Source organism: Penicillium soppii (genome assembly GCF_028829465.1).
Source record: "Penicillium soppii strain IBT 18220 chromosome Unknown utg000005l, whole genome shotgun sequence".
Classification (NCBI taxonomy): Eukaryota; Fungi; Ascomycota; class Eurotiomycetes; order Eurotiales; family Aspergillaceae; genus Penicillium; species Penicillium soppii.
Window position 1 is genome coordinate 3852073 of NW_026643235.1, and position 11858 is coordinate 3863930.

The following is an 11858-nucleotide window of genomic DNA, read 5'->3' on the forward strand; positions in this document are numbered from 1 at the left end:
TCGGTTGCCCCCGAGTAACTAATTGTCTAATTGATACAAACATGTAGAATTCAAAATAGTGGCGCCATTGGAAACTTAGACTATACGCATTTTACCATATTGTTTATACAACGTCCTTTAATAATTTCAACTATAATAAGTGTAGTTATTTTAGATCTAAACTAACGGAGGTGGTTCTTGGCGCTGGTTCTCTTTCGCTATTGTACATTAGCGTTGTAATAGTAGCACCGTTAGAAGTGGATTACCGTATGCGGTTTATATACTGCACCTTATACACTATAGCAAATGTGTTTATAATGTGAACCAGTATAAGTTTAGTACTGTAGAGATATGTACCTGCATGTACATGTTCTCTCCATTTAAAAAGACGATAAACTTGGTACCTTGGTAAATTGGCTAAAAAAAGTAATTGTAATACGCGCATTAACTAGGATAAAAAAGCAAATAGAAAAATTACTAGTTTGTTCTATAGACAATAATGAGCAATAGAATAAAAAGGGAATAGTTAAAGAATGTCAGATGGAAAGTCGTGCATTTTCGTATTCTCAGACGTACTCTGTAGTGCAAGGAACAGTCGGCGAGACAGGCCAGTGATATTTTGAGATACTCCTTCGGCCCTCACCGGGTTAAGTGTCAGGGTTTTCTCCCTGCGCTCAAGCCCGATCTATTTAGATTTTCATTACTTTTCCCTCCTTTTCATCATCTCATGTCTTAGCCAACTCCTATAGCCCATCTTGGTGCACCGAAAGCCAAGTTAGGGATGGTGACCAAGGCAGCGGCCGTGTCACATTTATCATCATCATGGACATCCATTAGCAAGTGGATCGCGAACATAAGCATAAACCAGACCCTGGTCCAGAGTGCCCACCTCCGACATCCGAGCACGGCACGGCCATATCACGCGGCAGTGTGGCCCTCCTACGGCATCACCACCCCGGTCCCCGACCAGTCTCTGAACCTCCCCAAATCACCCTTCCGACTCGAGACTGGCTACGCTCTATGTGCCAAAAGGCCCTCGCGACCATTTCCCCCACCTTTCCTCTCTCCACCGTCGACGTCTTTCTCCGATCCCTTGACGACACACGGCCTAAGCCAGGATAAGAGATTATCCGTCAAAGGCGAGCTAGTCCGTGGCTTGAACAACGGCGACGACGCCATTATTGTCGCGGAGAACTTTATCGGCGTCGACGATGGCGTAGGCGCCTGGGCTACCAAACCCCGTGGCCATGCTGCGTGAGTTCCAATCCATTACCTAAATTCGAACGATCACTGACTCTTGCCGATCAGACTCTGGTCCAGACTCCTGCTACACTTTTGGGCCCTCGAGGTCGAACGCCATGCTGACAACGGCCCCACTACCCTCGACCCGGTCGGATATTTGCAGTCTGCATACGAGGAGACGCTGCGCGCAACTACGTCCCCGACCGAGTGGCTAGGAACGACGACCTCGGCCACTGCTATACTACACTATACCAAGGAACAGGGCGGTGCGCAGAAACCATTGCTATACGTCACGAATCTGGGCGATTGCAAGATTCTGGTGATTCGGCCAGCAGAGGAGAAAGTCATCTTCCGCACTGCTGAGCAGTGGCACTGGTTCGATTGCCCTATGCAGCTGGGAACAAACAGCATCGACACACCGCGCAAGGACGCAGTGCTGTCCAAGATCGCACTGCAGGAAGATGATATTATCCTGGCGCTGTCGGACGGCGTCATGGATAACCTCTGGGAACATGAGGTTCTGAGAACTGTGTTGGATAGCATCAATAAATGGGAGGAAGGACGTGTTTCACATGAGGATTTACCGGATTCGAGGATGGCCGAGGAGCGCAACGTCTTTGTTGCCCGGGAGCTGTTGAATGCTGCTTTGGCAATCGCCCAGGATCCTTTCGCGGAAAGCCCCTTCATGGAGAAAGCTATTGATGAAGGTCTGGCTATTGAAGGAGGCAAAATGGATGACATCTCTGTCGTGGTTGCATCTTGCAAGAAACGCGCTGGGTGAAGTGTGGATATTGGAATTGATCGGGCTTTCTTTTACCGACTCTGGAATCAGCCGTTACACATGTGCAAGATTCCACAGACATCGAACCTCGAAGTCCTCGAGCATTACATCCTACATGGCTTCGATTGCAGACAGTAGGGCCTCGATACATCGATCAGCACCTTGCTACCGCGGAGAATGGATTGCACCAGGCCATAATGTTCAATCGCACCGCATCGCGAAACTTGTCTGGCGTTTACATTGGCCAAGTTGTTAAACCAAGTAGCCAGCATAATTGTGCCATGCCTATTCGTTTCACTGCCATATGCTTGCGCATCACCGCTTGCACAAGTGCCATGATACGCCAGCTCCCGCGTGGTCTGTCATCAGAATGACGAAAGCAAGTGCACTACGGTGACCTGTTGCCAGAACCATTTCCACGCAGAATCACTCGCTTTCGTCTCTGAAAACATGATATCTTTCCATCAGGCACTTTTAGCTGGACAAGAGATAATTGTTTTGTCTCACACTCATATACCCTAATATTATCTCATGCTATGGAATACCAAACAAGCTTTTTAGTGATACTAGTTCCCATTATCCAGTGTAGCCATATACATTCAAATCTTACTAGGTCGATTGCGTAGATGGATTGTAGTACCTAAACTATAGGCATTTGCCCCACTTGATCACAGTACTGGGTACATCCTCAGCACAGACCATGTCACCGCCCGTGTTGCCGCCCGGCAGAATGAAAAAAGTTTCGGTTGAGATCGAAGCTCATACTTTTAGTTGCATCAAATCCTCGATTTCTTGACCCCAACCATTCACAATGAGGGCCAAACGTTCAAAGAAGTACCGCAAGCTTATGCACCAGTATGAGCTTACTTTCGGTTTCCGAGAGTCCTACCAGGTCTTGGGTATGTCTCCAACGATTTGCTTAAATGCACCATGCTAATGCGCTTGAACAGTCGACTCGAACTTCCTTCGCGCCACTGACCAATTCAAAATGGAGTTGATTCCTGCTCTTGAACGAACCGTCCAAGGCAAAGTCAAGCCTCGTGAGTCCAACAAAATTCCGATCCGGCACGACATATACTAATCATCCCGCAGTATTGACAAAATGCTCTCTCGCTGCCATCATGGCCGCGCAACCCATCAACCCGAAAACTGAAAAGCCATACCGTCCCCTCTTCCTTCCTCCACCTACAGAACTTCCTCTGCGCCATTGCTCGCACAACGCAGACTCCACCCCAATTGACGAGATCGAGTGCCTACTTTCGCTTCTTTCACCCGGCACAGAGACAAAGAAGAATAAGGAGCACTACATCCTTGCCACTGCGGAGCCCCTTCTGCGAAAGACAAACCCCAATGAACCAAAGCGGAGGTGGAAGACTGAGGAAGACAAGAAGGAAGAAGAAGCCATGAACCGGTCGAAGCTCTTGCGTTCGTCCGCCCGCTCCATTCCCGGTGTACCCATCATCTACGTCAAGCGCTCAGTAATGGTCCTCGAGCCGCTGAGCAGCGCCTCCGAGATGGTCCGAGACGGCCACGAGCGCGGCAAGTTCCGCGCCGGCCTGGACCTCGACCCTGCGCTCGGCAAGCGCAAGAGAGACGGCGAGGAGGGCGATGATGCCTCTGAGACCGAGGAACCGAAGAAGAAGCGCGGACCGAAGGTCAAGGGCCCTAATCCGCTCAGCGTGAAGAAGGCCAAGAAGCGCCCTGATGCGCCGGCTCCCAAGAAGGCCAAAAAGGTTGAGGTTGCAGATGCCGGTGAAGATGCCCCGGCTAAGCCTAAGCGTAAGCGCCGCCACAATAAGGGCATTCCTGATGATTTCAATGGCGTCGAGGAGTCAGAGCCTATGCAGGTTGACGCTTGATTATAATACGGCCTGGCGACTGATGCTGGTTATCATTGCATGCATTCAACTTTTCATTGAGGGCGGCGTTTATATTGGATGGGTTATATCTAAAAGTTTAGCTGGTGTGCAGAATTACAATGTACATTCAAGATTCAATCACGATCCGAAATCTCAGTAGACTGTAGGTTACACCGAAATTGTAAGACAAATAGAGAGAAATGGTGGTTCTTTAGTTAAATATACAGATACAAATATATTTTATGTTACAGGGTTCCTCCCCGAATGCTTTGAGAGGAGAGAAAAAGACGCTAAACGACGGACCTGCTGCTACCTTCACAATAGCCACATGAGACTGAATGTCCCAGGGGACCAGAAATGCAAACGACTGCTGCAATTTCCAAGCAGCAACGACCCATATCAAGTTTCGAGGCCCGTCATGACACAGCGAGTGGGAAAAAAAACAATCCGGAACTCCAGACCCAGGCATGATAGCATATAAGTACCACAGGTAACTATTGCTTCGCAGCACCTGTGCTTGCAGCGGCAGGATTTGCAGCAGCCTTTGAAGGCCCTTGATCAAGCTCGCGCTCCTTAGCCCAGAGTTCCTCAACACGCCTCCGGTTGCTGCGCGCTTCGTCCCGGTTTCGCTTTGCGCGGTCGTACCGCTCCGCCGAGAGACATTTGTTCACATCGCGCTTGATATCGTTGCAGCTTCCGATGACCTTGTGCATGAACCCTTTGGCGTGGCATTCGTCGAGAGCAGTCATGATCTCTTCACAGTCTGGTTCATCAATTAGTATTTATTGGCTGGCGAGATCTTCCGGCTTGCAAGGCTGACGTACTGACGTTGTAGGGGGTGTGAAGGTGGGAATGCATGATGGCGGTGGTAATGTAAAAGCTGGATCAAACACAGTACAACTCGAAACACAACTCTCGAAGCTCAATCGTATGATTGAAGTGATGCGTTCTGACATTGTCCGCAAAATGCCCGGGCGGTGGATCGGCCTCGTTCTGCCGGGAAAAAAGCCCCGCCCACCGATAAAAAATAATCGCCGATAAAAAAAAGTTGAGCAAGTGTTTGGTTTTATCTCAACACGTTCAACATGTCTTCTATGATTACGACTACATCATGGGTTAAGCGCGGTGTCGCTGCCCAGTTCCCTACCAAATATGTCATCGACGAGGCTGAGATGGGCCGCATATCTAAGCTTGCGCGCATGCAACTTGAGGATGCCAAGGAGGATATGAGTGCTGCTCAGGATGGAAAGGCGGATGAGGAAGAGGAGAATGATGATGTTATGGAGGATGACAGCGAAGAGAAGCCTGTCAAGAATGGCACAGATGCAGCAAGGTGAGCAGTCATGAGCGTAGAATGATTCGACTAGTGCTAATTGCAGTGCAGCGACGATGATGTCCTGAAGGAATTCGACATGGATAACTACGATAACGAGGAGGTCGATGAAGAGGGCGAGAAGGTCACTATGTTCGGCAATGTCCAATCGCTGGCCTACCACCAGCCCAACGAGGCGGATCCCTACCTCACCATGAACGACGAGGATGATGATGACGAGCGTGAGGAACTTCAAATTATGCCCGAAGATAATCTCCTCCTCGCTGGAAAGGTTGAGGATGAAGTTGCGCATCTCGAGGTCTACGTCTACGAAGACAAGGCGGACAACCTTTACGTGCACCACGACATTATGTTGCCCGGCATCCCGCTGTGCACAGAGTGGCTCGATATCCCCGTTGGCAAGAACACAGAAGGTCGGACCCCAGGTAACTTCGTCGCCGTCGGAACTATGGAGCCCGATATCGAGATCTGGGACCTCGACGTCGTGGACTCCATGTACCCCGATGCCATCCTCGGCCAGGGAGGCCAAGACGAGAAGACAAAGAAGAAGCAAAAGAAGAAGGTCAAGGCCAACGACGAGTACCACATCGACGCAGTCCTGGCGCTGGCCGCCAACCGCCAGCACCGCAATCTGCTCGCCTCCGGCTCCGCGGACAAGACCGTCAAGCTCTGGGACCTCAACACCGCCACCTGCGCCAAGTCCTACTCCAACCACAAGGACAAGGTCTGCTCACTAGACTGGCACCCCACAGAGTCCACTATTCTCCTGAGCGGCAGCTACGACCGCACAGTGGTAGCGGCGGACATGCGCGCCCCAGATGCCCAAGCCCGCTGGGGCGTTGATGCCGATGTCGAGGCCGTCCGCTGGGACCCCCACGACCCCAACTTCTTCTACGTCACCACTGACGCCGGTATGGTCTACCGCTTCGACATGCGCAACGTGCCCACCACCCCTGCGGCGTCCAAGCCCGTCTGGTCTCTCCAAGCGCACGACTCTTCCGTTTCCTCCTTCGACATCAACCGCACCATCCCCGGCTTCCTGGTGACCGGATCAACAGACAAGACGGTGAAGCTGTGGAACGTCGAAGACGACAAGCCCAGCCTGGTTGTTACCCGCAAGTTGGAGGTCGGCAAGGTCTTCTCTACTCAGTTCGCGCCGGACCAGGAGGTCGGATTCCGTCTCGCCGTTGCTGGTAGCAAGGGCAATGTCCAGATCTGGGATGCTTCCACGAATGCTGGTGTGCGTCGGGCTTTCGTCTCGCGCATTCCGGACTTTGCTAGTGAGGTCCAGGAGCGCACTGTTGGTATCACTGTTGATGATGACGACTCTTCGGATGATGAGGGTGAGGGTGAGGGCGAGGAGGAGGGCGCTCCTCGTGGCGGTGATGGTTGGGAGTCGATGGATGAAAACTAGGTGGACACTGATACCCGTGGATCATTTGTTGTGTCAAAAAATAGATTTGTTTGCATGGTAATGACCTGTTTTTCGCTTATGGAGTTTAAAAATGTGAAAGCTTTATCGTACATCGTGTCTAAAAGGTCTACAACTTAGTACCTATTCTGCTACAACGATATTAGGGCATAATAGACTGGTCTGCTGTAAAGTATGTGCCGCCTGGCCCAAGCAAATCTAACAAAGAAGAATTCCTCCAATCAATTGGAACTTGGTTGAATTCCAAACTTTGGAATTTAGCAATGACTGAGAACCGGCTCTACATTCCTGTTGAGCAATTTGAGCTAATACTCTGTGGCCTGGAAATGCTTGCGTTGATATGTACATTTACCTTCGTCTTCTCTCCTTCACTCATATTATTTGTAGTTTCATTCTTAGTTTTACCTATCATCTTGTCTGATTACTCCTCAATTAGTCTGCTTCTTACCTAGGTATCGTCTCGTCTTTTTTAGACTATGCCAATTCATTGCTTTGATCCGGTTACCGTAAATTGTTTGTTTGAAAATTATCTAAGATCTATAGATCGCAGCAAAAACACCAAGCCCCATGCACAGAAAAAAAACCTCAAATAGCCTCCTGGGCATGCACATGAGTCGTCAAGTCCAGCAATCTGTTAGAGTATCCCCATTCGTTATCGTACCAAGCCATGATTTTGAAGAACTGCAAAGTATCAGCAACCGCACTGTCCAGATAACAGAACAAAGCATCCTACCTGAGGGTTCAGCTCCATACACGACGGAGCATCGATAATGGCGCTGTAGGGACTACCATTATAGTCACTGCTCACAAGCTCCTCATCGGCAACTTTGAGGACACCGGCCATGTCGAGCTTGGAAGATCGTCGGAAGGCAGCGATGACTTCGGCCAGCGAGGTCGGCTTCTCGGTGCAGATTGTGAGGTCGATCATTGAGACGTTGGGGCTGTGGCAATGTTAGAGTGAGGTGATATTGACGGTCTTGTTGTAACTTACGTAGGCACTCGAATCGAGACACCAGTGACCTTGCCCTTTAGTTCGGGCAGAACGGCGGCGACGGCCTTTGCGGCGCCGGTGGTGGTAGGGATGATGTTGTTGAAGACACCGCGTCCTGTTGTGTTGTTGTTAGATGTGTGTTTGAATACAACGAGGAAAACACTTACCCAGCCGCTTATTCTTCTTACTATATCCATCCAAAACCTGCTGCGATCTGGTAGCCGCATGAATGGTTGTCAGGAATCCCTGTGTAACACCAAATGAACCTTGAAGCACCTTCAGAACAGGCGTCACGCAGTTAGTAGTGCAGCTTGCGTTCGAGACGACGCGGCAGTCTTCTGTGGGTGTATAATCGTCTGAGTTGACGCCGTACACAAAGGTAGGCGAGTCCGAGCTAGGAGCGGAGATGAGAACACGCTTTGCCTGGCCGTAGGTGACGTGGTCGAGGGCGAGCTCTCGCTTAGTGAATTTTCCCGTGCATTCGAGGACATAGTCTACTCCCAAAGCGGACCAGTTGAGCTTCTTCAGGTCGCGCTCGGAGGTTAGGGCTATTTGTTTGCCGTTGATGGTGATCAGTGTGTCAGAAAGGACGTGAATGGGGGTTCGGTCGTCGAGGTCACCCATTGATGAATCATAGCGGATGAGGTAGATGAGGTCTTCGACTGAGATGCAGGTGTGGTTGATGGCGACGACTTGAATGTCAGATCGGACTAGGGCTGCGCGGAGGACGTTGCGGCCTATGCTTGGATTAGCGATGGCTGTTGCTTGGGAGTATTGGAAGCAGATTCAATTACCGATACGACCGAAGCCATTGATTCCAACTTTGCATGACGAGGTGGCCTCCACCTGGCCATGAGCAATCTCGTCAATGGAAGGGGCCATTGTAGGTTTGTGGTTATAGATAGAGAATATTAGAACCAAGATGGTATGTATTTGTTCAAATAATGAGGTTTAAGCAATCCCTAAACAGAACATATCTAACGAGAACCAATATCTATAAGTATAGATCCAACGAATCCACAAAAGGCTCACGTTGCCGTGTCTCCAATCTCAACGCCGACAAACCCGAAGTCACCCGCTGCCTCACGGATAATGTGTCGGCTTCTAACAAGTCCGGAAGCATCATAGAGAGTGATTTCTTGAAACTCAGAACAAAGAAGGCATCTAGAACAAATCAAACTACCCGGCGACTCTGCCGTCAATCGGATAACCGGACCCATGGAGCCAGGGGACAGCCAATTGACGCAATGTTTCGCGCCGAAAATCCCGCACTCATGACCCGACAGTAGCGGAGGAGGCCAAGTCCGCGACGCATAGGCCTTCACGGCGTGTGCCGTGTGGTGGTCGACTCTGGGGTAAAGTACCGATAGACGGAGGAATCAATTAGTGCGTACTATGTTTGGCGCTGACTGCCGCGGCGAAAATAAATGGAGCCAATTTATTAACGTCTGTTCCCGCTTTCCAATAAGAATAGTATTGCGGTAGCTGTGGATATACTTGCTGAGAGATTGTTGATTTGTGATTCGTGGGTAACGCCGGCGTTCTCTTCTTCCGCATCGGCATTCCGATATGGGGCTGGTTTTTTTCCGATTTCGCCGAACTATGACCAACAAATACCTTGATTTGGCTCTCAAAATCTTCAACATCCCGGTATTTCGCGGTCAAATGAACAGGCTTTTATCTCTATGCGATAATTATACGGCTGAACTGAAAGCAAAGCAGAGAGATTTTTGCTACTATAAACCCACTGGCACAAATATAACGTTGTTGGTATCGTGAGGTGAATGAAGAGCACGATTAGAGCAGATGGAACACATGAAAGTGATCAGAATTGACTTACCAATGCCCACATCACAGAAAGAAGAATCCATCGAGAGTCATGTAAACATGGCCAGATCTAGTAACAAAACAGGAAGCAGCACCCCCCCCCCAACATTATAAACACAACACGAGTATAGACCTCCCTCGAGGCTCTATGATCACACCGGAACGCTCATAAGTCCGAAGATTGGTGATTATATAGCATCTGTCGCATCCATCCGCCGGTGGTCTAGAGGCCATCACTAGGTTAGACGTCAATTTTTACCAGGCTATTTATCTTTCCTTCTTTTCAACGCGGGAGAGTGAGATCAAGCAAAGTTGATTCAAAATGTCAAACCTTGGAGCAACCTTGGAAGTATAGCTTCGGAATTAGAATATTTCGTCATTTGGGAGCAACTTTCTCCGGCTCCATAGCTCAAGATCCAAGAATAGGAATTTTATGGTTCAGGCAGTAGGTAAAAATATACTTTTTTTTTCATTCAGTCCCGAGCTCTTAGTTGTGGGGTCTCGAAAGTTCAATCGGACACCAAATATATATATTTACTGTCTAATTCAGCAACAGTCTATATAAAGACCAAATGCTTAAACATTCTCCTTCATCTCAACTGAGCACGTATCACCCTTCTCCTTGTTCCTAGCAATAAGTTCGGCGGGTGTGACCTCACCTTGAGGCAGATGACGCGCCATAGAGACAATCTGCCAGGGCGACGATGCATCCCGGAAGACATGGTTCAACATCTCAAGATTGCGGTTCATCGTCTCAGGATAGAAAAAGTACACTAAAATAGGAATGCAAGCCGACAGAATTGCGTACATGATATAGTACCGGTATCCAATTGTGTCGAGTGCAACTGGAGTCACCATGACCACGACGAAATTCCACAGCCAGTGGTTAGCTGTTGAAATAGCTGCCATTGCAACTCGCAGGCGGACCGGTGCTACTTCGGTACAGTACAAGAAATTGCCACCAAGAAAGCCAATAGGGTAGAAGAGATTGAAGAGAAAAATAAAAAATGCTGATGCAATAGACGCATGTTTGTTGTCTGTGCCGAAGCTCGTCGTCACGGCCATTGCGGCCATGCAAACTGCCATTCCGGCTCCGCTGATCATGAACACGGCACGACGACCTAGACGGTCGATTGTGAAGAAAGCGATAAAGCAGCATAAGAACTTCCAGGTCAAGGCGCAAGCTGCCAGAATTTTCGATAACTTCGAGCCTAAATTCAAATTCTCCTCGAAGATTGTCGACGCATAGACTGAGATCAAATTTCCGCCGCACATCTGCTGGAAAAATTGCAGTACGATGCAGAGACAGAAGCGATAAAGAAGACGTTCATCGTCATTCTTTGAGAAGATCTCCCGAAGAACACCCTTTGACTGAGATGTAACTTCGAATGATATCTCAATGCCAGAAATCTCAGTTTGAATTACTGTGTCATCTGGCTGGGTACCTTTAAGCGTAGCTAGATTGATGGTAGCCTCTTCAGTGCGATTGACGCGAACCAACCAACGGGGCGATTCAGGCAAAAAGAAAATAGATGCCAGAATCACCAATGATGGGAAGAAAGAGACAGCAAGCGGTCCCCTCCACTGACCGGTGTTTGTACCGGGAAGCTCGCTGAATCCAAAGTCAATCCAGTTACAAAGGGAGTAGCCGAGACACATAAAGATGCCGTCAGCTACGACATGCTGGCCTCTGTTCTTCGCAGAAGAACACTCTGATTGCCAAACAGGGACTGCCACACTCAATTGGCCGACTCCCATGCCTAGGATTATACGACCGACGGTGAATTGGATCAAGGTATACGCGGAGGTCTGTAAAACCTGACCGATGACGGTCAGGATCGCACCCAGGAAGATGGTCTTTCGGCGGCCCAGACGGTCAGACAAAACTGTACAAGACAGGGCTCCAATCAGAGCACCGATTTGGAACGAGGCGATCACGGCACCTTTGCCGGTGGAATTGTGGGCTTTCATGGCACCTTCAGTGTTGATGGTATCGATTTGAGGGAATGTCGCAACCCAACTGGGAAGGGTTGCCAAGGGGCCAGTACCGGCTTGGTTGTATCCGAAAACAAAAAAGGCCGGGGCTACGATGAGCATCATTTGGGCAAGACGCAATGCTCGCCCAGTGAGGCCCATGTATAGTGAAGAAGACATGATGGAAGGAGAGTGCAGTTTTATAGTGATGCACAATTCGAAAAAAAAAGAAAAGTACACTGGAGTCGGAAAATAAGGTACGATGCACGCTATATATGCATTTTCGCAAATCATACCATTCCAAAAAAGACAAGCTGCTCTCCTGTCAGCATTAATGCTTGGTCTGGGGTCCCCATGAAACCGGGGAAGCGGACTTTCACATCCCCGCAAACTGGGACAGTTATGCAGTGGATATGCATTAAACCGGGGAACGAATGACG

At 49.3% G+C, this 11858-nt stretch overlaps 6 protein-coding genes across 6 annotated transcripts; 3 read left to right on the top strand and 3 right to left on the bottom strand.

Annotated features, from left to right (window-relative positions):
* Window positions 1–760: 760 nt before the first annotated feature.
* N7529_006926 (uncharacterized protein) lies at window positions 761–2002 on the top strand (the record flags this gene model as incomplete). Its single annotated transcript, XM_057242453.1, has 2 exons — window positions 761–1233; window positions 1288–2002. The coding sequence occupies 2 exons, from the start codon at window positions 761–763 to the stop codon at window positions 2000–2002; spliced, it is 1188 nt and encodes a 395-aa protein (XP_057097812.1).
* An 811-nt stretch (window positions 2003–2813) lies between these two features.
* On the top strand, window positions 2814–3861 carry N7529_006927 (rRNA-binding ribosome biosynthesis protein UTP23; the record flags this gene model as incomplete). The annotated part of the gene is made up of 3 exons (XM_057242454.1): window positions 2814–2901; window positions 2953–3042; window positions 3095–3861. 3 exons carry the CDS (start codon window positions 2814–2816, stop codon window positions 3859–3861), a joined length of 945 nt encoding a protein of 314 aa, XP_057097813.1.
* Window positions 3862–4355: 494 nt separating this feature from the next.
* On the bottom strand, window positions 4356–4719 carry N7529_006928 (COX assembly mitochondrial protein; the record flags this gene model as incomplete). Its single annotated transcript, XM_057242455.1, has 2 exons — window positions 4356–4624; window positions 4686–4719. The coding sequence occupies 2 exons, from the start codon at window positions 4717–4719 to the stop codon at window positions 4356–4358; spliced, it is 303 nt and encodes a 100-aa protein (XP_057097814.1).
* Window positions 4720–4946: 227 nt separating this feature from the next.
* N7529_006929 (rRNA-processing protein PWP1) lies at window positions 4947–6608 on the top strand (the record flags this gene model as incomplete). The annotated part of the gene is made up of 2 exons (XM_057242456.1): window positions 4947–5194; window positions 5246–6608. 2 exons carry the CDS (start codon window positions 4947–4949, stop codon window positions 6606–6608), a joined length of 1611 nt encoding a protein of 536 aa, XP_057097815.1.
* Window positions 6609–7211: 603 nt separating this feature from the next.
* N7529_006930 (type I glyceraldehyde-3-phosphate dehydrogenase) lies at window positions 7212–8499 on the bottom strand (the record flags this gene model as incomplete). The annotated part of the gene is made up of 5 exons (XM_057242457.1): window positions 7212–7307; window positions 7360–7567; window positions 7618–7732; window positions 7785–8354; window positions 8412–8499. The coding sequence occupies 5 exons, from the start codon at window positions 8497–8499 to the stop codon at window positions 7212–7214; spliced, it is 1077 nt and encodes a 358-aa protein (XP_057097816.1).
* Window positions 8500–10020: 1521 nt separating this feature from the next.
* On the bottom strand, window positions 10021–11598 carry N7529_006931 (sugar porter family MFS transporter; the record flags this gene model as incomplete). Its single annotated transcript, XM_057242458.1, has 1 exon — window positions 10021–11598. The coding sequence occupies one exon, from the start codon at window positions 11596–11598 to the stop codon at window positions 10021–10023; it is 1578 nt and encodes a 525-aa protein (XP_057097817.1).
* Between the last annotated feature and the right edge of the window lie 260 nt (window positions 11599–11858).